The 25,648-nt window shown below is 43.4% G+C and overlaps 1 protein-coding gene across 4 annotated transcripts in view; it reads right to left on the reverse strand.

The window, feature by feature from the left end:
* Positions 1-371: 371 nt before the first annotated feature.
* The window catches only part of LOC121536476 (anion exchange protein 3-like), a 61,864-nt gene continuing 36,587 nt past the window's right edge, over positions 372-25,648 (reverse strand). The window contains exons 6-21 of one of the 4 annotated variants that reach the window (XM_045206745.1): positions 23,482-23,662; positions 23,257-23,392; positions 19,785-19,971; positions 17,748-17,856; positions 16,701-16,885; positions 16,247-16,457; positions 15,773-15,988; positions 15,239-15,387; positions 14,452-14,646; positions 14,024-14,212; positions 13,702-13,791; positions 13,301-13,467; positions 9,555-9,808; positions 5,794-5,963; positions 4,980-5,153; positions 372-3,801 (exon numbers count right to left, since the gene is read on the reverse strand). In XM_045206745.1, the coding sequence (XP_045062680.1) occupies positions 3,721-3,801; positions 4,980-5,153; positions 5,794-5,963; positions 9,555-9,808; positions 13,301-13,467; positions 13,702-13,791; positions 14,024-14,212; positions 14,452-14,646; positions 15,239-15,387; positions 15,773-15,988; positions 16,247-16,457; positions 16,701-16,885; positions 17,748-17,856; positions 19,785-19,971; positions 23,257-23,392; positions 23,482-23,662 (2,694 nt within the window). In that variant the 3' untranslated portion in view covers positions 372-3,720. The remainder of the gene's footprint in view (positions 3,802-4,979; positions 5,154-5,793; positions 5,964-9,554; positions 9,809-13,300; positions 13,468-13,701; positions 13,792-14,023; positions 14,213-14,451; positions 14,647-15,238; positions 15,388-15,772; positions 15,989-16,246; positions 16,458-16,700; positions 16,886-17,747; positions 17,857-19,784; positions 19,972-23,256; positions 23,393-23,481; positions 23,663-25,648) is intronic. The other 3 variants (XM_041843770.2, XM_041843769.2, XM_041843768.2) reach the window with 3 other exon arrangements.

The following is a 25,648-nucleotide window of genomic DNA, read 5'->3' on the forward strand; positions in this document are numbered from 1 at the left end:
GGCCAATGACAATGAGCCTTCTTGGGAGGGCAATTCTACTGTAAATCAATGGAGCACCGAAGAAGGGCTTTTGCTGGCTAGCTCTCCCAGCAGGTGCTGCGGTGACGTAGAGTACTCCATGAGTGACAGCACCCTGAGCCAATCACGCACAATCAGAGAAGATCAACGACGCCTACACGCTGTACTTTCTCTGTCTGCCCCTCCACAGAAAGCACAGAGCGAGGTTGAAACAGCTGCATTTTGGAGCTGCCTTACTCAACGAAAACTGACCAAAACAACAATACAATGGGAAAGCGACCACTTATGCTTTATAAGATCAAGCAATTTTTGTAATACAATGTTATTGGTTGCTAACTGATATGCTATATTGTTGTGACATGAAATAACAGAATTGCATGCAAATCTCCTGGATATTGGTGGGGCTCCACCCCGCCTGCCCCACCTGACACATCGCCACTGCACACCCATACATTTTTATATTAAACAACGGCGCTAATAGTGTTGTATTATATTGTTATGTATTTAAATGAGTTTTGAATAAAGAATTGATAGATTTATTTGAAACACATAATAAATATTTATTTTCAGACAAAAAAATAATTTGTTTTACAAGTAGTTTGAAAACCCCTTTACAATAACAGCAGGCTGAACTGCTATTCAAGTATCCACATAACATACAGTAAGTCTATTTCAGTATTGCTAAAGTAATTCATAATTTACCATAAAATAAACTCACATTTAAAAAAATCTCAGACAGACAAACCACACTTTGTCATTATAGTCAGGTATCGTTTTCAGAGCAGAAATAGTTATATCTCTGTTTGTGTGTGTCAATGTGTTTGTGTGTGTCACTATATTTGTGTGTGACATGGCTTCAGGCTGATTTTAACACACAGGTATAGCATGTATAAACCATTCAAATTTCTACATGACACTAAAGACATTGTCCTGTATTGAGGCATACATAGTATTGTATGTCATAAGTGCTTCATTACAAGTGGCCTGCAGGACATATTTTCAATGCCTCAAAACCCTCAATTAAAGTAAAATTATCCTTTAAATAATCACTGACCTGACGCTTAGAGAATTCTAAAGGGAATAATAACTATTTAAAGGTGATCATCACCTTTATAACGTCATATTCATTACATGGCACAAACTTGTAGGGAATGACTCATTCATTCAGATGAATATGCAGTACAAAAAAAGATTGGGGAAAAAACTAGAACATAATACAATAGGATGTTGCCACATGGTTAGAGGTTCTATCATATTCCTTATCAGAGTAGATACATAAAGATATACAGGCATACATTTCTGATTGTCTACATATTAATAGCCTTCACAAGTGTGCACATTGTACAGATAACAAAAACCTTCCATGTCCTAGACATCCAATCAGATGAGAAATAAAGGGCCCGGAGACTTTCAATCAAGCGAGAGGTCTAGGTAACTGCGGTTAAAAAACATAACAAGGCTATATTCCTAGAATTTGGGTGGGTGGTCTGGTCTGTGCTAGCATGGAGGTGTTAGGCGACGAAGCTTTGTGGATTCCCAACGTCTAACATGCAAGGCCTTTTTCCCGGGCCCATAACAATGAGACATTCATGTCCCTGTTCCAACACTCACGAGAATACTGACAGAACAACGCTATACCTTTTTATTATCTTGAATAATAACCACACTTCCAATTATTTCCCCCCCCGATGACTGAGGAATTATTTTGCTGAGTATAGGTCTTTCCCCGTCCCCTGGCCGCAATTCAACGTCTATTCCACGTTGGTTCAACGTCATTTCATTGAAATGACATGAAAACAACATTGTCTCAACCAGTGTGTGCCCAGTGGGTAGGCCTATACATTAAATAAGTCTCACATGGTGTGGGGCTAAGTAGGTTTGCCATACACAAAATGCATTCAGAAAGTCTCCAATCCTAGTATCTAGTTTAAATACAACCAGAGCCAAAAGATTATATGCAGCAGAGCTCATGAAAACGTACATTTTAAACACACAGACATTCGGTGTGGGGTATAAACTTGAACCTTGAGGTAAAGAGTCCATTCCAGTCACTGTTAACAAATGCTATGTTGTACAGAATCACGTCTGAACCAACTGTGTATAACTTGAACAACATTTTAAAATGTCCATGACTGATTTGTGTTCACAACAGGAACAACAAACTCATGGTTAATGATCTATTTGCAGTTCAAGGGTTAGTTTCACTTGAAGCTTCTGTACCCTTCACATCCAACAGTTGCCCTCAGAATATGGAAGTACACAATGACAGTGGTGCTATACAGTGATTCTGATACCTGTGGCATAATTCTGGTGACTGTGACAAAGGTTTTGAATAAAGTTATTAATTGTAAATTCCTCCAACTAAGAGACATTTAGAATCTCATATGTCAATATGGCTTCATAGAATTTTGGCAACTAATACAACATTTTAATAAATAGGTAGGATAACATTTCATTCGTATGGTCACAAAACATTGAAACATATTCAAGGTCAGCAGATCTCAATGTGTTCACATATACATCCACAGTCAATACACAATAATTGGACTGGCATGTAAGGCAGAATATACCTCATGAAGTAAAACTGCTCCAAAACACACGCAGTCCTCAGTGCATCTTCGTTTCAGGGGGAACTGCATTGAGAGGGCTCATCCAATGATTCTTCTTCTGTTATTGGACCAGGGAACTGGTGTGGCAGTGCAGGTGAATCGCAAAGGTCAAAGGTGAATGTGTCCTGCGAGGAGCAAACAACTAAAGGGGAGTACACACAGTGAAAACAAATAACAGGGAACGTCAAACTCCCTGTTTGGTTAGCGACGTCATCAAATTGCACTGATAATGCCTACAGTACGAAGAAGAGGGGAAAGGCAGTGGAGTATTGGCTCCTGGTGAAACCCCCCGTGAGGCTGTCGTACAACCAATGTTCATCCCACCGGTGCCCCAGATATATGGGACTCCAACACTGGGAGAGGAAACCAACCTCCTGGAATCCTTGGGGCTGTGGACATTATAGTTCCACCTGGAATCTGTAGTGAGCTTGACCATTCTGACTTTCTGACCCACTCAGCCCACAGTAGGGCAGTACAGCTGTTACTGACCTTCTGACCCACTCAGCCCACAGTAGGGCAGTAGAGCTGTTACTGACCTTCTGACCCACTCAGCCCACAGTAGGGCAGTACAGCTGTTACTGACCTTCTGACCCACTCAGCCCACAGTAGGGCAGTAGAGCTGTTACTGACCTTCTGACTCACTCAGCCCACAGTAGGGCAGTACAGTTGTTACTGACCTTCTGACCCACTAAGCCCACAGTAGGGCAGTACAGTTGTTACTGACCTTCTGACCCACTAAGCCCACAGTAGGGCAGTAGAGTTGTATCTGACCTTCTGAGATAAGAAAATATAGTTGGAGCGGGACAAACAGAAACAAATCATAACAGTGGGGTTATTCCTTTACAGCATTTTTAGATCAAAGAAGAGCAAGATTTGAATATATATACACACAGTAATATACACATATAATATATATGTATACATAATAATGTTTCTCTGTTGGACAAATATCCTACCCTCAGCACATCTGGGGGGTTGTTCAAAGACACAGCTACCCAGACATAATAAGGTTTGTCTTCCAAAGAAGCTTGCTCGTAATTGGTTAGCGTTGGAAGACGGAGAGAGCCTATTGGTCCTCCCCCGTGTCACGTGTCTACACAAGCATGTGAATCTCGTTATACTCGTCCCGACCATCCTCATCAAAGTTGGGGGATGACTCGTCTTCCCCGTCGAGCTGGAGAGAGAGAGAGAGAGAGAGAAAGCGAGAGAGAGAGATTCAAATTCAAGCTGCTTTATTGGCATGAACAACATTGCGTCAATATCTCCAAAGCAACAATGTATACAATATACATTGTAATAAAATAATAAAGAATAACAAATAATAATATACACTACCGTTCAAAAGTTTTTTTGTCCATTAAAAGAACATAAAATTGATCCGAAATACAGTGTAGACATTGTAAATGGCTATTGTAGCTGGAAACGGCTGATTTTTAATGGAATATCTACATAGGCGTACAGAGGCCCATTTTCAGCAACCATTTGTCCTGTGTTTCAATGGCACGTTTTGTTTGCTAATCCCAGTTTATCATTTTAAAAGGCTAATTGATCATTAGAAAACCCTTTTGCAATTATGTTAGCACAGCTGAAAACTGTTGTGCTGATTAAAGAAGCAATAAAACTGGCCTTCTTGAGACTAGTTGAGTATCTGGAGCATCAGCAATTGTGGGTTCGATTAAAGGCTCAAAATGGCCAAAAACAAAGAACTATCTTCTGAAACTCGTCAGTCTATTCTTGTTCTGAGAAATGAAGGCTATTCCATGCGAGAAATTGCCAAGAAACTGAAGATCTCGTACAACGCTGTGTACTACTCCCTTCACAGAACAGCGCAACCTAGCACTAACCAGAATAGAAAGAGGAGTGGGAGGCCCCGGTGCACAACTGAGCAAGAGGACAAATCTAGTTTGAGAAACAGACGCCTCACAGACCCGCAAAACACCAGTCTCAACGTCAACAGTGAAGAGGCGACTCCGGGATGCTGACCGTCTAGGCAGAGTTGCAAAGAAAAAGCCATATCTCAGACTGGCCAATAAAAAGAAAAGATTAAGATGGGCAGTCTGAGATATGGCTTTTTCTTTGCAACTCTGCCTAGACGGTCAGCATCCCGGAGTCGCCTCTTCACTGTTTGACGTTGAGACTGGTGTTTTGCGGGTACTATTTAATAGGCCTGTTTAATTTTGTCCGGCTTACTATTCCAAATAAAGTGGAATATTTTTTTTGCTCATATAATTTAAAAAGCAAGTCGTTAGGCCTAGGCATGGCCGCGCCACTACCTGTAACATGTGACCCAATGTTGCCACAGACCAGACGATTGTGCCAGAATTCAGATCATTCCAGGAATTGTCTACCTACCGCCTGGAGCTCACGCTCCTCAAAGATCCGGGAGAGGATGAGGCGGCGGAGCGGCACGGTCATGATGAGGATGAAGGGGAAGGCGAGCGACGCCACGGTGGACTTGACCACCCACAGCAACATGATGCAGGTCAGCTGGATGATGGTGAACATGTTCATACGCCATGTCTTCACCTGCGGCCCACACACACACACACACACACACACATTATTATCGGGGTTATACATGCTTATGACAAGTCTTTACAATTCATTATAACTGCATCCTAGTGTATTATACCTGCATGCTTTAAGTACAGTGTAACCCACAATTGAATTGTATTGAATTCATACTTTATTGCCAATTTACAGTGATTGAAAATAATTTGTTTAGGAATAATGTTCTGGGCAGGACAGTTGACACGCTAGACAGACAGACAGACAACAGTTGTTGCCCTGCCTATGGAATGTTACCCTGTCTATGGAATTTGTTATATAGAATTAGATGGATTGAGCTCCATCTACTGGGTGGATCTCCTGTTGTCTTTTACTTACACTGATCCCAAAACTGACGTTAGCTCAATAGATCATTAGATCAATAGATTAATAGATCATTAGATCAATGTCTAGGGGATACTTAATCCTATTATCTTTTATTTTTATTTATTTATTATTTTATTTCAAATTAAGCCCACAGACACAATCTAAATAGACTAGGAATAGAAACCAGACATCTATAACAGAAACGGATCATCATGTTCTCTAGAGGACACACCTTGGTCACATACAGTAACATGTGGTTAGACTCTCCATCATATTCTGGCAGAGGGCTCACCTTGGTCACGTATATGTGGTCGGGGTGGTGCTTGGCGGGCGTGAACATGAGAGTGATGCGCTCGTAGAGCTGGATGCCGGTGATGGACGTGACGCCCATGTAGAGGAAGATCCCGAACAGCACGGCCAGCGGAATGTGACGAAGCACGTCTGTCATCACCAGGGACATGCCTTGGGAAAGTCAAAGGTGAAAGGTCAAATGTGTGAGATCTAGGTCGCCTAGGGATCTGTAGGGTGGTTAATCTCGGTTAACCCAAGACTAAATGTTAATCCAGAACTAAATGTAAAGCCAGAAGTAAATGTTAAAACAGAAGTAAATGTTCATACATAACTAAATGTTAAGCCAGAACTAAATGTTAAGACAGAACTAAATGTTAACCCAGAACTAAAATCTCACATAATTTGGTTATGTTTATGTAGTCTGTCCGCAAGATATTAGTTCAGGTGGAACACCAAACAGGAGTGTAAATACAAGGTTTGTTTGTTTTAATCACAGAGGACGTCTTGTTATAGACAGGTAAATAATACCTCCACAACCAGAGGAAGCCTTGTTATAGACAGGTAAATAATACCTCCACAACCAGAGGAAGCCTTGTTATAGACAGGTAAATAATACCTCCACAACCAGAGGAAGCCTTGTTATAGACAGATACATAATACCTCCACAACCAGAGGAAGCCTTGTTATAGACAGATACATAATACCTCCACAACCAGAGGAAGCCTTGTTATAGACAGATACATAATACCTCCACAACCAGAGGAAGCCTTGTTATAGACAGGTAAATAATACCTCCACAACCAGAGGAAGCCTTGTTAAAGACAGGTAAATAATACCTCCACAACCAGAGGAAGCCTTGTTATATACAGATACATAATACCTCCACAACCAGAGAAAGCCTTGTTATAGACAGATACATAATACCTCCACAACCAGAGGAAGCCTTGTTATAGACAGGTAAATAATACCTCCACATCCAGAGGAAGCCTTGTTATAGACAGGTAAATAATACCTCCACAACCAGAGGAAGCCTTGTTATAGACAAATACATAATACCTCCACAACCAGAGAAAGCCTTGTTATAGACAGATACATAATACCTCCACAACCAAAGGAAGCCTTGTTATAGACAGATACATAATACCTCCACAACCAGAGGAAGCCTTGTTATAGACAGGTAAATAATACCTCCACAACCAGAGAAAGCCTTGTTATAGACAGATACATAATACCTCCACAACCAGAGGAAGCCTTGTTATAGACAGATACATAATACCTCCACAACCAGAGGAAGCCTTGTTATAGACAGATACATAATACCTCCACAACCAGAGGAAGCCTTGTTATAGACAGGTAAAGAATACCTCCACAACCAGAGGAAGCCTTGTTATAGACAGATACATAATACCTCCACAACCAGAGGAAGCCTTGTTATAGACAGGTAAATAATACCTCCACAACCAGAGGAAGCCTTGTTAAAGACAGGTAAATAATACCTCCACAACCAGAGGAAGCCTTGTTATAGACAGATACATAATACCTCCACAACCAGAGGAAGCCTTGTTATAGACAGATACATAATACCTCCACAACCAGAGGAAGCCTTGTTATAGACAGGTAAATAATACCCACATCCAGAGGAAGCCTTGTTATAGACAGGTAAATAATACCTCCACAACCAGAGGAAGCCTTGTTATAGACAAATACATAATACCTCCACAACCAGAGGAAGCCTTGTTATAGACAGATACATAATACCTCCACAACCAAAGGAAGCCTTGTTATAGACAGATACATAATACCTCCACAACCAGAGGAAGCCTTGTTATAGACAGGTAAATAATACCTCCACAACCAGAGGAAGCCTTGTTATAGACAGATACATAATACCTCCACAACCAGAGGAAGCCTTTGTTATAGACAGATAAATAATACCTCCACAACCAGAGGAAGCCTTGTTATAGACAGATACATAATACCTCCACAACCAGAGGAAGCCTTGTTATAGACAGGTAAATAATACACTCCACAACCAGAGGAAGCCTTGTTATAGACAGATACATAATACCTCCACAACCAGAGGAAGCCTTGTTATAGACAGGTAAATAATACCTCCACAACCAGAGGAAGCCTTGTTATAGACAGGTAAATAATACCTCCACAACCAGAGGAAGCCTTGTTATAGACAGATACATAATACCTCCACAACCAGAGGAAGCCTTGTTATAGACAGGTAAATAATACCTCCACAACCAGAGGAAGCCTTGTTATAGACAGATACATAATACCTCCACAACCAGAGGAAGCCTTGTTATAGACAGGTAAATAATACCTCCACAACCAGAGGAAGCCTTGTTATAGACAGGTAAATAATACCTCCACAACCAGAGGAAGCCTTGTTATAGACAGATACATAATACCTCCACAACCAGAGGAAGCCTTGTTATAGACAGGTAAATAATACCTCCACAACCAGAGGAAGCCTTGTTATAGACAGATACATAATACCTCCACAACCAGAGGAAGCCTTTTATAGACAGGTAAATAATACCTCCACAACAAGAGGAAGCCTTGTTATAGACAGATACATAATACCTCCACAACCAGAGGACGCCTTGTTATAGACAGGTAAATAATACCTCCACAACCAAAGGAAGCCTTGTTATAGACAGGTAAATAATACCTCCACAACCAGAGGAAGCCTTGTTATAGACAGGTACATAATACCTCCACAACCAGAGGAAGCCTTGTTATAGACAGATACATAATACCTCCACAACCAGAGGAAGCCTTGTTATAGACAGGTAAATAATACCTCCACAACCAGAGGAAGCCGTGTTATAGACAGATACATAATACCTCCACAGCCAGAGGAAGCCTTGTTATAGACAGGTAAATAATACCTCCACAACCAGAGGAAGCCTTGTTATAGACAGGTAAATAATACCTCCACAACCAGAGGAAGCCTTGTTATAGACAGATACATAATACCTCCACAACCAGAGGAAGCCTTGTTATAGACAGGTAAATAATACCTCCACAACCAGAGGAAGCCTTGTTATAGACAGATACATAATACCTCCACAACCAGAGGAAGCCTTGTTATAGACAGGTAAATAATACCTCCACAACCAGAGGAAGCCTTGTTATAGACAGGTAAAGAATACATCCACAACCAGAGGAAGCCTTGTTATAGACAGATACATAATACCTCCACAACCAGAGGAAGCCTTGTTATAGACAGGTAAAGAATACCTCCACAACCAGAGGAAGCCTTGTTATAGACAGATACATAATACCTCCACAACCAGAGGAAGCCTTGTTATAGACAGGTAAATAATACCTCCACAACCAGAGGAAGCCTTGTTATAGACAGGTAAATAATACCTCCACAACCAGAGGAAGCCTTGTTATAGACAGATAAATAATACCTCCACAACCAGAGGAAGCCCTGTTATAGACAGGTAAATAATACATCCACAACCAGAGGAAGCCTTGTTATAGACAGGTAAATAATATGTCCACAACCAGACTAAAGTCACTGTCAACTCATTGTCTGTTTATTTTCCTATTTCTTCGTTTGCTTTCCATGTTACCTTCCAAAGTCCCAATGGTACAGTACACCTCACAAGGTACCATATACAAAGACACCTCAGAATGGACCACTATCTACCATGAAGAACACCTTCCTTCACATCACAACAACCACCCCAGGGCCTAGATCCAATCCAACCCTTTCCAGAACAACAGCATCCTCCTCACCCACGAGCACGGCGACTATCAGGCCCGTCACCCGCTGCTCCTTCACCTCCTGGATCACTGGCTTCTCGCCGGGCGCCGTGGCCTTGCTCATGACAGTAAGGGCGTTGACGTGCGTGACAGAGCGCACCGTGGCGGCGGTGAGCCAGGGTAGGCCTAACAGAGGGCACATGGCGCCCAGCGTGACGATGAGCAGCAGGTCCAGGTGGAAGCCCGAGCCCTTGACCAGGCGACGCTCCTTCTTGCTGACGATGAGTCTGGAATGGGGGGATCGGGAGAGAGAGGGTGGGGGGGGGTAAGGAAAGGGTAAGTGAGGTGTAAATAAACACTCCTGTACACACACAAACATGCATAAACACATACTATACGTGCAAAATCACACACACACACAAACGTGAGCATGTTCACACACACACAAGAAAATGCACAGCACATATCCTTTATGTGGTCCAGGAAAGAAGCACTGTTTTCATGTTCTTATTTGTTGGGTATCATTACACACAAAGTATCTGGTTCTGTGCCTGTGATATAAAGATGGTAATTGTGTAATGTCTTTCCTCTTCACTTTACTACAATCTGATTGGTTAATTCCAGAGAAGGATCAGATGTCTGTTGGTTAACACTAGAAGTCAAGGATTTTGTTTTGTATAATTCAACAAAGTGCTAGAAAAAAACGTAAGCCTACAGCCTATTTTCGATTACAGTGTGATCCATTTGATCAACTTATTTGTAAATTTGATTAGTAATAGAGTTATAGTAATTAATAAAGTTCAGTTACAGCTTCTTTTGACAAAGTAGAAACGAAAAAGATAATAATAATAATATAACCAGCCAGGTGTGCAGGTGAAATGATTTGCCGTATTCCTAAACAAAAGCACCAGTGCATGAACAATTGTAAAGGGTGAATTGCATAAAGAAATATTCATGAAAATATATTCATGACAAGATATTAAAAATAGTCATTTGTTGATTGTATCAGACACTGTATTGTTCCCTAATACCGTGCCTTTACACATGAATCAATCTCATCTTCTCTTTATGCTTCGGGTCCACAGTCAGCACACAGCTTCGGGGCTTTGTGTGAGCAAGCCCCACAAACAAATCGGTTGCACTCCACACAGTTTTCCTGGGCCTTGTTTCGTGTGCATCTGCCGCAGGTGTCACATCATCTCTCTGAAGCGATTGCGTGGCATTGGTCTCTCGGGAAAAAGTCCACCCCATACCTATCAGACCAAAAATATTCCACATCCATGCCCTTTCCGCCGTATGCCCCGCGGACGTACATGAGTTCAATAAATGCTTTGAGTTCATCCATCATCCATAGACATGTCTCAGGTACTGTTTCCTTTTCTGTGCGCATGAGGAACAGTACAATCTCTGATGTGCTGCAACATCTGCATGTCACATCAACCCATCACTCTTTTCTACCTAAACCCTGTCATCCCTCGCAGACTCCCGTCTCACCGTGGCAGTCGGCTCTGTTCTGGTGTCGGAGGTGGAGGCTTGAAGTCAACATCAGAATGAGATGAAGACTCTTCATCAGCAACGTCGATTTCAAGCTCAATATCCGATCCTCCATCCGACTACAACTCGTCTACATTCTGCAGCGTTTGTAATCCATTCGTTTGGTTGGGCTTGCCATTGTGAACTACACACAGTGTATGTTGTACTCGGTGTCTGATTTGACTCTCCCAGGGGAAATTATATACCATTTCCAGCCTTTTCATAATAAAATAATTAGACCGCCCACAATGCCCACAATTCCTCATCATCATTAGACTATTGTTCTAAATTCAATCACCGTCATCATTCAGATCAATCAAATTCATTCAGTTCATTGAAGTCACATGCACCATTATCAGTTTCTATCTGGTTTCTGTCGCTCATTCATCCATTGACAACAGATTAGCATATTTAAATTTGAAGTACATTTTGTTACTCGTTTTTGCTTAATAGGCAGAGCCATGGTGCCACGCGAGTGGTCATGTGCTGAATGCATGGACAGCACGGATATTCTTGGAAAAAGGTGAAATTTTGAAAAAGAGCTGCACCTCTTCAATTATGAGAGTTATTTGACAAAAGTAAGTGTAATAGAAACTACAGAATATGCTCATCAGATTATTGTCAATTGAATCTTGTCTATAGGCTAACTCCTATATTATGTGTATGCGTGTCAGTCTCCTGAGTGGCGCAGTGGTCTAAGGCACTGCATCGCAGTGCTAGCTGTGCCACTAGAGATCCTGGACCGGGAGACTCATGGGCGGTGCACAATTGGCCCAGCGTCGTCCAGGATAAGGGAGGGAATGGCCGCCAGGGATGTAGCTCAGTTGATAGAGCATGGCGTTTGCAATGCCACGGTTGTGGGTTCGATTCCCATGGGGGGCCAGTATGAAAAAAAAAAAAAAAAAGTTCACTAACTGTAAGTCGCTCTGGATAAGAGCGTCTGCTAAATGACTAAAATGTAAATGTGTGAAATTCGTTTGGGTATAGTTTAGGTGTAGTTTCGATGGTCCGGCTGTGCAGGCTGACTGGCATTGTTTGTTTCCCGCTCATCAACTTGGATAGTCAAAGATATGTTTGGCAAATATTCTAAAGGCCTACTGCAACACATAGCATGTTTTCGTTTCTCTTAAAATACATTTTAAAGTAATATAGTTACAGTAAATAAAACAGTCCTGTAACAGCTTATTTTTACAAAGTAAAACGTAAAAGCGAATGGTATCAACCCACAAGGTCGCGGTCAAATTATTAACATGAGCGCCAATTAAATCAACCTCTTCACCCTCCTTATCATTCAGTTAGGCCTAATTTAAATTCCGTTGTGAAGTAACTTGCACAATTATCGACCATTCCATCCATTTGCCATTCATTCAGTGGGCTGGCATCGTTTGCGTCGCTGGATAGAGTCAAGGATATGTTTTGCATTATTCTAAAGGCCTACTGCAACATGCAGCATGTTTTCATTTGCCTTGCAATACATTTGATTAGTAATAGAGTTAAAGTAAATAAAAGTCCCATAACAGCCTATTTTTACAAAATAAAACATAAAAAGAGAATGGTATCAACCCGCAAGGTGCCCATTCAAATTATTTCCTGCTGATAAATAGGCATAACACAAACTCATCATTACACTATTGTCTTTCTAAATTACATCAACCTCTTCACCCTCCTTATCATTCAGTTAGGCCTCATTTAAATTCTGTTGTGAAGTAAGGTGCACAATTATCACCCATTCTTCCATTTGTCATTCATTCAGTGAGGAGAGAGAGACTCATTAGCGCCTGGCTGGGTACCAATGTGCTCCAGCACATTGTCTTGGCGGGGTAAGTTGGGAATAGGAGTGGAAAAAAACTGGTAAAAAGGCTCTAAATACTTTCTGTGAGCAGTGTAAAATACAAACATTTAGGAAAAGTCATGGAAGGAGCAGGGCATAGCTTTTTTTGGGGGGGGTGATTTGTATTTATTTACAAAATCAAACGTCAGTGGCTGTTGGCCTATGGCGGTTCTAGTCTGAAGCCTGCAGCCAATTGAGAGTTGCTATTGTTGAACTTGCAGTACCTCCAACTCTGTTTATAGATTTGTTCCACAACACCATCCTGTCTATAACTGGCCTCTCCATGGCAACCCCCTACACTGCACGTACGCATGAGCCAACCTGTATCCTGATCACAAGCTGATCTAGTCTAACACATCTGACAGGCACCACCATGGAAGTGAACGGTGTTACCGTAGCAACCGGCAGCACTTACGAGGTGATCTGTGTCTCCATGAAGATGAGGATGAAGACGAGGAGGGCGGGCACCACCGACGCCCCCATCATCCATGCGGGGAACGGCTTGAGGTCGCCGAACGGACTGATGAACCAGCCCCGCTTGTCGGGAGACGTGACCGAGAAACCAGACGGTACATTCAGCTTCTGTAAAAAATAAATAAATAAATAAATAAATACAGAAACAGGACCAGTCAAGGGCAAAGTTATGACGAGGAAGTACAGGAGAGTTAGTTGTGAGAGACGTTGTTTAAATATTCAATGTGTTAGCTGAATGTGAGTTAGGCCATGTAGTTATAAGGGATGGAGTGGAGCCTTTAGATATCTGTACGGATAGATGTAGGAGTAGGAGTTAGTTGGCAACGGCACAGTCATGGTTACCTGGGTATATGTGTCGGGGACGGAGTAACTCAACAGTACAGAAAACAGAATGGAGATGGGGATGCCAAAGTCTCCGATGATTCTTCTGGCCTTGGGGGGATCACATGATAAAACTGAACTCTTCAGATCATAGGGTCACTTGTATAGATTATATAGGCCTAAAATAGGAAGCCTATGTTCATACCGCATCCATGACACTTAAGAGTTTTTTGTGATCAAATTGTTATTGTAATTTGTAAGACAGATACACACGGGCAAACATTTTTAATGAGCCCATAGAAAACACAAGTTTTTTTTGGAGAAAATGGCTGTCATAGGTTACCTTTCCGCCCAGGAATCGACTGTTGCGCAATTTCCTAAGGAAGTAGGCCACAAAGAAGGTACCAAGCATGAGGACGAAAGACAGCAGGGCCGTGTTGGGTTGGTTTAGGACGGGGCCATCGGGGAACTCCATGCCGGGCAAGCCGAAGGCAGGCGGGTAGCTTCTCATCAGAGGATGCTCCTGGAATACCTGGAAGAAGGAAAATGACCCATGTCACGGTCAAATTGACGGATCAGATGCAACCAGCTGGGACTTACCATAAAATGATTTATTTAAATGTCTGTGATTATTATATGCTAAATACCACATCTGGTCTATTCTATTCAATTCTATTCTATTCTATTCTATTCTATTCTATTCTATCCAAAGAACAACAAAGTTACAGCCCCTTAGACTGTCGTCATGTAAAACATGTCTGCTGGTTGTACCTTGATGAGCTTGGAGAAGGTCTCGTAGATGAAGATGAGTGAGATGAGGAAGGCAAAGATTTCCTGGGTGAAGGGTGAGATGTATTTAACCAAGAAGCTTCCCTCGGCCGCCACTATCAACAGCACTATGAAGACGAGCCAGAAGCCGATCCACACCCGGCCCGTCAGGTACTCAAAGCCATGAGCCTGGCAGAACTGAGGGAGGGAGTGAGGGAGGCAGGGAGAAATAGATGTTTAACCTTTTACTGCAGTGGGCTAAATCAGGGTCACACAGAGTGTTTCTTCGTAGTCTTAAACAAATCTACTTTGAAACAAAAGTATACACCTCACACACATGTTTATGGGCTTAGAAAAAAGAAGACACCTGTACCATGTCAGATATAGAGTTGAAATGTATTCAATTTTGAGTTTGCATCACAATATTACACTTTATATATATCACAGAAGACCGAAAGACATGGAAATATAACAAAACCATTTGACATAGAAACACCGGATTTTCAGTGGCTTTTTTGAAATATTGTTTACTATTTAGTAAATTCTGAAAGATATGAATAATATTCCGCCCATGAGGTCACTAGGTCATCTGACTGCAGGAAAGGTCGACGAGGCGCCGAATAGGAGAAAATAGCTTTTCAAATGGAACATGAACTAGCCCAATAGATACACACATCTAACTTTCCTAACGTTATCATGACAATTTTTTGAAATGCTTTAAATGACTGTGATTTGTGGATGGATTATTGTCTACCATCGCCATGCTGTAAATATGTTTCTGTTCAGGCACCTTGTAGAAGGCCTCCTCAAACACCAGCAGGGGTCCTGAGAAGCCAATGATGAGGAGGGGCTGTCCGGCCATCAGAGAGAACAGTACCCCCAGGGTTGCCGTGGAGATGATGAGCTCAGACACTCCCATCATGCCCTCTGTTTTCTCTCCTGTTTAAATGGAAATACAGAAGGATGTTGACAGATAGTTATTAAACTTCCTCTCATTCAGTAACAGCTACTTTCCAGTTAATGAGAACACCATTAAACATTGTACAGTATCAATGAACTATTCAGTATCTAAAACCTACAGTGACATGTAGAGATACAAGGAAATGGTGATGCCCAGCTAGCTAGGTTGTCACAAACATTTTTTTAGCAATTTGGGGATCTATCAAGCTAGCTGGTTATTTAGCTAGCTAGCTCTTTATGGAGTACACATCCTCTTAGGATGGATAGCAAATATTGTCATTGTTTGTTCTGACAAGTCATTCAATCACATTCTTGAGGTAGAAGAAAAACAATGATTGTGTTGTGAGCCCCCATGCTCTCTTACCCAGCAGCCCTCCGAAGGTGATGGTGGGCGAGAGGGCGGCGAAGTAGATGAAGATGACAGCGGCGATGCACTGTGAGTCCAAGGCGTCCTTGATGTCGCTGGCGTAGCGCGGGTAGCGCCGCTTGATGTCATGGATGAGGCCTCCGAAGGGGATGCCCGACCGCTTCATGGGGTCCACCTCCTGGTCCTCCTCCTCCTGCTCTTCCTGGCTCACCTCTGTAGTGGGACAGACAGACAGATAGACAGGCAGACAGACAGACAGACAGACAGACAGACAGACAGAAACGTACACATATATTATGCCTGGGATTCTCAATCTACTCCTGGGACCCTAAAGGGGTACATATGTGCTTCACACATAAGGTATGGGCTGAATTAATGAATGGTCTTAGAAAATATACCCTTATTGTTGCATGAATAAAAATAAATACAAAAATAGTAATTAAATCAAGCAATCAAAGACATTGTATTCACCTTTGGTCTCCTGGTCTGTCCAGGGGGGCTTCATGTTCTCTCTCTCCTTTCTCTTGCGCAGCATCTGTTTCTGGAAGGAGGCCACCGTCTTCAGCAGGTCCTTGCCCTCCACGTCTGAAGGGGGGATGACAATGCTGCAGTCCAGGAACTCGTTGATGCCATTCAGCAGGTCCTGCCGGTCGTCCGCAAAGTAGGCCACCTCGTGGAAGTTCTGGGGATGTTTTGAAGAGATGGGCAATGGTCTATAAGACCTCGAAGAGCGTAATCCCTGACCCAGATTTAGCCTAGTTCTTGATTTGGAAGCACTTTCAATGGAGGTTGATTATAGATATTTTTTTGTCCAGGACTAGTTTTAATCTGAGTCCGGGAAACCAGTCCTGAATATTTGTACTATTTGTACTATTTATAGCTCAGAGGAATTATGGAAAAATCATATTTTTTTCAGGTTGGCTACCTTGTCGGACATGAGGGTGGAGAAGGAGCGTCCGATCTCATGGTAGTCCATGTTGGACTGAGCGGGTCCAAGCAAGGCAAAGAGGAAACGGACCGGCACCGGCACCTCCAGGACCGACTCTAGCAGGACCGCCTCACTCAGCCTGATGAAGGCCATGGCTGGCTGCTCCAGGAACTCCACGCAACCTGAGGAATGACACACAGTGGAGGATCTCTGGGACCAATGCTTGTGCTGATGGGTGATGGCTAACAAAGGCAAGTTAGGCTAACGATGCATGGACTGGATATATCCAACAGGTGATTCCAGGGCAGCTATTTTGGTTGAGAAATCACACCACAAATTCGCTATCACTGTCAGGGGAAAGTTGAGTTGCGCCAGTTAGAAAATAAATGAATTGGTACACAGGGTTCTCCCCAGGATTTTTTAACAATGTGGTACTGCTGAGTACGGCGGGGGGTGGAGCGTGGGGCATGGGCAGTGACTGGATGGTGGGAGTGATTGAGAGATGTTTTGTTTTTTAACACCTTTAACTGCCATTTCCTGCAATCTAGAGCCAGAAAATAAATTTTTACATTTTAGTCATTTAGCAGACGCTCATATCCAGAGCGACTTACAGTTTTTAGTGAGTGCTTACATATTTATATATTTTTACTGGCCCCCCGTGGGAATCGAACCCACAACCCTGGCGTTGCAAACGACATGCTCTACAAACTGAGCTACACGGGACACCATGTTAGGATGTGGTGCATGGCCTTAAATGAAAACAAATCAAGTTAAAAAAAAAAATATATATATTATTATTTTTTTAATTTTAAATGACATAGTGGCGCAGCCAGTCCACACGGCGGCGCAGCGCCACTCTAACATTCTTTGGCGAGAACCCTGGTACGCATCACCTTAGGCCTATCATGTGAACGGAAAAAGTCAATATTGACAAATGTAGCCTGGAAATACATGTACTGTACATCCCAAACACACACACACACATGCACACACATATACACACCTGCACACATGCTTGCACACACCCACACTCCTTAATCTTACCCACTAAGACCACGGTTGCTTCTGCGTCCTTGGGAATCTTGGCTAGGAGTTTTGTGTGTTTGGTAACCTGTTGTTGGAGAGCCATCGGCAGGGGGGGATGGAGTGATTTCTGTTGTGACAAACCAGACAAACGTTAACGGGTGAAAGATAAACATAATAATTTATTTCATGTTAAGCCTGTGGCATGTGCTAACACAAAGCTTTACCAGACATTCACAGCAAATGCACAGGCTCTCTCCTTGCCCTCAGTTGGTCCAAAGCTCACAAGTGTATTTAAAAAAAAAGGCTACATTTGTCAATTTTATGAGCCTCGAACAGTCGAACAGTCAAACAGTCGAACAGTGATTATCAGTTTTTTATCAGCATACACCAGGGGTCAGCTAAATGCCCGCAAGTTAAAAAATAATTGTCCCGCCAAAGTTTTTGTGATACAAACAAGACTGTAAAACCACCAAGAATTCAGCAAACAATATATATATTTAGGAAATTTCTTCCCAAGTATTCCCACAATAAACAAAGAAACATATGTGATCATGTCTCAATGTAATCAAGTTATGAATTTATTGTTATTTTCAAATACAATCTCTTGTGGGCTTAGTTGTGATCAATTTGCAGTGTACAAATTATTATAATTATGTTCTGGCCCCCCGACCATCCGCTCTGACGAAGATCGGCCCGCGGCTGAGTCTAGTTGTCTACCTCTGGCATACACAAATCCACAACGGCAGTGACAAAGGTACGAAATGGTAAAATCCCTTTTAAATTGTTTTAATACAACTGGAGTTATTGATTTTTATTAGTTGTTTTAAATTTTCCAACGTTTCAAGCCACGGGGAACATTACAGTTTCACAGTTAATGCATCAAGAAGTTTTAACAAGGAGCACCTCTGTAAGCTGACTAAGGACTAATTCGCCACATGTGGAGTTGCTAATGGGAGCTTTCTTTCTGTCTCCGATTCCAAGAACTATCTGTGTTTCTCTGTTTCCCACTTGTGGCTGCATTACTGTACTAGCCGCATATCTCTGATGTTTTAGTACACTCTAATGCCCTCAAACACAACTCTGGACCTTGAAGCCAGTTCCACTGCGTTCTTTTCATTGTTCCCCTCTAATCAGGGACTGATTTAGAACAGGGACACCAGGTGGGTGCAATTAATGATCAGGTAGAAGAGAAAACCAGCAGGCTGCGGACCTCGTAGGGTCAGAGTTCAATACCCCTGGTACAGTAACCAGCAGGCTGCGGACCTCGTAGGGTCAGAGTTCAATACCCCTGGTACAGTAACCAGCAGGCTGCGGACCTCGTAGGGTCAGAGTTCAATACCCCTGGTACAGTAACCAGCAGGCTGCGGACCTCGTAGGGTCAGAGTTCAATACCCCTGGTACAGTAACCAGCAGGCTGCGGACCTCGTAGGGTCAGAGTTCAATACCCCTGGTATAGTAACCAGCAGGGTTAGGGTTAGGGTTAGGGTCTGTCTAACCACTAGGCTGCCTGTCTAACCACTAGGCTGCCTGTCTAACCACTAGGCTGCCTGTCTAACCACTACGATGTCTGTCTAACCACTAGGCTGTCTGCCTAACCACTAGGCTGTCTGTCTAACCACTAGGATGTCTGTCTAACCACTAGGCTGCCTGTCTAACCACTAGGATGTCTGTCTAACAACTAGGCTGCCTGTCTAACCACTAGGCTGCCTGTCTAACCACTAGGCTGTCTGTCTCACCACTAGGCTGCCTGTTTAACCACTAGGCTGCCTCTCTAACCACTAGGCTGCCTGTCTAACCACTACGATGTCTGTCTAACCACTAGGCTGTCTGCCTAACCACTAGGCTGTCTGTCTAACCACTAGGATGTCTGTCTAACCACTAGGCTGCCTGTCTAACCACTAGGCTGCCTGTCTAACCACTAGGCTGCCTGCTACACAAGATTAAACAAAGAGCCACATTCATCCCAAGCAGCACCCAAGCAGCTTCAAGCAGCACCCAAGCAGCATCCAAGCAGCACCCAAGCAGCATCCAAGCAGCTTCAAGCAGCATCCAGACAGACAAGCTCACAAACACATCTCTGCTCTGCTGCTTGTTTTCATGGCGCATGACCTCTGCATGATCTTCAGCCACTTCGGGCGCCGTGGTGTCGGGAACGTGGTTGTGGTTGCGTTGGGAGCTGCCGTGAAGGCTGTTGGTGGAGTGGTTGCGATGGAAAAGGCCCTCCTTTTCGTCATTGGGGTGGCTGGAAGCAGGAGATACAGGAGGTTCTATTACAGTAACAGCATGGGGCTGGGAGGGAGACACAATACAATAGGATTGGGACTTCATGAAGGTTGTTATACAATATAATGTGTTCCTTCAAGAAGTTGGTGAGTGGCTGATTGTTAATGCAGACAGAAAGAGAACAATCCTCCATACTGTCCAACAGCTCTTTCAAGATCCACTGGATTATGATGGGTGTTCCTGTTGACAAAGACACGTGTGTGTGTGTGTGTGTGTGTGTGTGTGTGTGTGTGTGTGTGTGTGTGTGTGCACGTGTGTGTGACCAGGCCCTTCACAGCACACAGACAGTTTGATCACACTCCCGCTCCAACCCAGAGGTGACATCACCAGCATCATTAGGTCCGTTCGCTCTCGTTACCCGCCTCCCGAGTTGGACACAAAAGCGCAACAAAACAAAGAAACAAGGTGTGACACCACACCGGATTGTGCTCAAGCAGCGCCCAGAGAATTTTTTTAACGGGACAGAGTAAGCCATGAGCTAAATTCTACAGCCGCCTTGATGTATTTCTTTACACATCATAAATTCCTATGTTGAACTGGCTCAGCCGATTGGACGTCCTTTCCCAAGGAAAGCAGCTGGTGACATGGAGAGAAACGTTGCCGAAAGGTTTCAACTGATGGGGTGTGTGTGACGAGGCCTGGTGGCGGAGTGTTGCTCACCGTCTGTTGTGTGTGTGCGCATGTGTGTGTGTGTGTGTGTGCGCATGTGTGTGTGTGCTGCACATACAGTGAATCTCTCTGAATGGTTGACAATGGTGCCATCTGGCCCAGAGTTTGCTCTATGGTTGGTGACAGACTGCCAGGTGACTTGTCACTGACCCTTGGTGTGACATGGCATCATAAGAGAGAGACTGGGCAGGTGCTACTTCTGGGGGGAAGCCAGAATACCTTGACAATGTATGGGCTTAATACAACTGAAACCATATTTGTCCTCAAGCTTCACTATCACAACTAAAAAATGACTTTGATTTCCCATAAGAGACATTATTGACGCTATTTCCCCTTTGTCCATTCTGACAGACTCTGAAATGAGGTGATTGTAACCTATACCAATCCAAACGCATAGTAGGAACAGGTCTAAAAGAACACACTGTCACACAACGATCGACCTCAGACACTGACCCCACTAGGCCTAGACCTACCTATCCCATCATCCAATAGGCCTAGACCTACCTATCCCATCATCCAATAGGCCTAGACCTACCTATCCCATCATCCAATAGGCCTAGACCTACCTATCCCATCATCCAATAGGCCTAGACCGACCTATCCCATCATCCAATAGGCCTAGACCTACCTATCCCATCATCCAATAGGCCTAGACCTACCTATCCCATCATCCAATAGGCCTAGACCTACCTATCCCATCATCCAATAGGCCTAGACCTACCTATCCCATCATCCAATAGGCATAGACCTACCTATCCCATCATCCAATAGGCCTAGACCTACCTATCCCATCACCCAATAGGCCTAGACCTATCTATCCCATCACCCAATAGGCCTAGACCTATCTATCCCATCACCCAATAGGCCTAGACCTATCTATCCCATCACCCAATAGGCCTAGACCTATCTATCCCTCATCCAATAGGCCTAGACCTATCTATCCCATCACCCAATAGGCTTAGACCTATCTATCCCATCACCCAATAGGCCTAGACCTATCTATCCCTCATCCAATAGGCCTAGACCTATCTATCCCTCATCCAATAGGCCTAGACCTATCTCTCCCATCATCCAATAGGCCTAGACCTACCTATCCCATCATACAATAGGCCTAGACCTACCTATCCCATCACCCAATAGGCCTAGACCTATCTATCCCATCACCCAATAGGCCTAGACCTATCTATCCCATCACCCAATAGGCCTAGACCTATCTATCCCATCACCCAATAGGCCTAGACCTATCTATCCCTCATCCAATAGGCCTAGACCTATCTATCCCATCACCCAATAGGCTTAGACCTATCTATCCCATCACCCAATAGGCCTAGACCTATCTATCCCTCATCCAATAGGCCTAGACCTATCTATCCCTCATCCAATAGGCCTAGACCTATCTCTCCCATCATCCAATAGGCCTAGACCTATCTATCCCTCATCCAATAGGCCTAGACCTATCTCTCCCATCATCCAATACGCATACCATTAAGAGAAAAATTGATGATCGCTTCAAGCAAACCCCAGGAACACACCACAACATTAGTCAGAAAACCATGATTGTTGAGTCTCCGTAAACCATTAATGTTCCACCACAGAGTAACTCGAGACACCATGCAAAGTTAATACTGTTAATGGCCAAACACGGTACCATTCTGTCCTCTTCTTCAGTGGAGGGCTTGGGGACGGAGTTGGGACCAAGCTGGGCCTAGGGACCAAGCTGGGCCTAGGAATCAAGCTGGGCTTAGCAAAACTGAATCTGAGTACAGAGACAGATAGAAGGGAGGGTTCACACGTATTGAAAAGGTGTGTGTGTGCATGTGTATAGTTGGAGTGGATTGATACCACATAGGCCTGTGTCCAAACGTAAGGCTACTTTTGGGGTTGTATTGAAGACAACAAAATACACATAGAGAAAGTCCTCCTTTATCCATCATTCATGTGTTCATACTGCTCCGTCCTCAGCATAAATACATTTGACTGCTGACATTCATCAAGCCTTTTCTCTCCATTATACTGTGCAATGCTTGTTGAAATCTATCATGGCCACCAACGCAGCAGCTCTGTTAGGGCAAATGGTAACGCATTGTAGATCAATAGATAGGTATGCCAATGCACGCTGGGGGGAGGGGAGGGGGTGATTGTGTGGGTTGGCATTGGGGTGACATTCTTTTGTATTTTCATGTAGGACTAAAATAATTTAGATTTGGATGATTTAAAACAGTGTGGTAGTTTATTTAACCGGGGAAGTCAAATTGAGAATGACATATCCTTGACAAGTGAGATTTTTTTTAGCTGTCTTATGCAACAATCACTGCTATTTACTGTTAACCTCCCACTACTTATCCTGGTTTGAGGTCCAACATCACTTACTGCAACCCCTATAGATGTGGTCTGCGTCCCAAATCGCACCCTATTCCCACTACTTTTGACCAGAACCACAGATCCTATGGGCCATTTGGGACACAGCTATGGACTTCCTCTCTTTGTATGACATCTGATTAAGACTTAGGGGTGATGATACATAGACTTTAGAGCATTTGTATATATAGCTAAGCCTGGGCAGATGACCACTCACTGGTGTTTGAGCAGCAGGGTGCGGAGCACGTTGGCCCGGTCCTCCGCTCTGATCTGGTCTGAGATGACCATGGTCTCCACCACCAGGTGTGCAATGCCAGGCAGAGTGGTCTGCTCCAGGTCCAACAGGACAGCACCTTAGCGTGGCATAAGGGGGGAACAAGGTTTTATTAGTGGTACGTTTGTGACTGGGTGTGTATCTGTGTGTGTGGGGTGAGAGCTTCACCATGTGTGATGGTCCTGCGGAGCTCCAGCAGGCTGCGGAAGGAGAGCGAGGCCACATGGGGTTTTCCCCAGCGGTCTGTCTCCTCCTCCACGTCCTCCTCAAACTTGATCCAACGGGCCGTCTCCTTCCAGAGCAACTCCTGGTTCTTATCCACTATCAGCTCGTTGAGCTCCACAAACACCTACAGGTACCAAACAGACACCTGGTTATCCATAACTTCCCCTACAGGTACCAAACAGACACCTGGTTATCCATGACTTCACCTACAGGTACCAAACAGACACCTAGTTATCCATGACTTAACCTACAGGTACCAAACAGACAACTAGTTATCCATGACTTAACCTACAGGTACCAAACAGACAACTAGTTATCCATGACTTCACCTACAGGTACCAAACAGACACCTGGTTATCCATGACTTCACCTACAGGTACCAAACAGACACCTGGTTATCCATAACTTCACCTACAGGTACCAAACAGACACCTGGTTATCCATGACTTCACCTACAGGTACTAAATAGACACCTGGTTATCCATAACTTCTCCTACAGGTACCAAACAGACAACTAGTTATCTATAACTTCACCTACAGGTACCAAACAGACACCTGGCTATCCATGACTTCACCTACAGGTACCAAACAGACACCTGGTTATCCATAACTTCACCTACAGGTACCAAACAGACACCTAGTTATCCATGACTTCACCTACAGGTACCAAACAGACACCTGGTTATCCATAACTTCACCTACAGGTACCAAACAGACACCTAGTTATCCATGACTTCACCTACAGGTACCAAACAGACACCTGGTTATCCATAACTTAACCTACAGGTACCAAACAGACACCTGGTTATCCATGACTTCACCTATAGGTACCAAACAGACACCTGGTTATCCATGACTTCACCTACAGGTACCAAACAGACACCTGGTTATCCATGACTTCACCTACAGGTACCAAACAGACACCTGGTTATCCATAACTTCACCTACAGGTACCAAACAGACAACTAGTTATACATGACTTCACCTACAGGTACCAAACAGACACCTGGTTATCCATGACTTCACCTACAGGTACCAAACAGACACCTGGTTATCCATGACTTCACCTACAGGTACCAAACAGACACCTGGTTATCCATGACTTCACCTACAGGTACTAAACAGACACATGGGTATCCATAACTTCACCTACAGGTACCAAACAGACAACTAGTTATCCATAACTTCACCTACAGGTACCAAACAGACACCTGGTTATCCATAACTTCACCTACAGGTACCAAACAGACAACTAGTTATCCATAACTTCACCTACAGGTACCAAACAGACACCTGGTTATCCATAACTTCACCTACAGGTACCAAACAGACACCTGGTTATCCATGACTTAACCTACAGGTACCAAACAGACACCTGGTTATCCATGACTTCACCTACAGGTACCAAACAGACACCTGGTTATCCATAACTTCACCTATGGTCATTGGTATTCTTTTCTAGTCCAAGAACTGAGAAAAAGGGTAAAATCTATTGGAGCTGTTGACTTCAAAAAAGTATTATTTAATTATATTCAAGTGTATGAAGTAAAGCAGAATGTTTGAAAGACTTTCTAAGTAAATGGAAAAAGTAATATTTTGGTCTAATAGACATTTGTGCTGTGGCACTGGAGGACACTTCATGAAATATTTCTGCAAGGACTGTTCTTGGCGTACACAGCACGCTAAGAGAGTAGAGGTTGGCGCTAACCTTCCAGGGACACTCAGGGGACCAAATAGTCACTCCTTTGCCCGAATATGACATCATACAAATGGGACACAATGTGAGCTACTCAGATAGCACTGATAGAAATAGTAAGCAAAGTTGGAACATGTGTTCCTGTGGTCACTGATTTAAATTATATAGTCTAAAAATATATCTCCTAAGCTTATGACTGAGGGCTTAGGACTATATCATGATTTCAACAGGAGAAGTCCGTACTGTAAAGTGAAGTCCCCTGGCTTTAGATCTGCTTAATCTTAAGTAAACAACTACTAAGAAGATCATGTGTTTTTAATTATCAAATATGTCCAATCTTTCAATTACATTTTAGTCATTTAGCAGACGCTCTTATCCAGAGCGACTTACAGTTAGTGAGTGCATACATTATTT

This window comes from Coregonus clupeaformis, chromosome 23, assembly GCF_020615455.1.
Source record: "Coregonus clupeaformis isolate EN_2021a chromosome 23, ASM2061545v1, whole genome shotgun sequence".
Classification (NCBI taxonomy): Eukaryota; Metazoa; Chordata; class Actinopteri; order Salmoniformes; family Salmonidae; genus Coregonus; species Coregonus clupeaformis.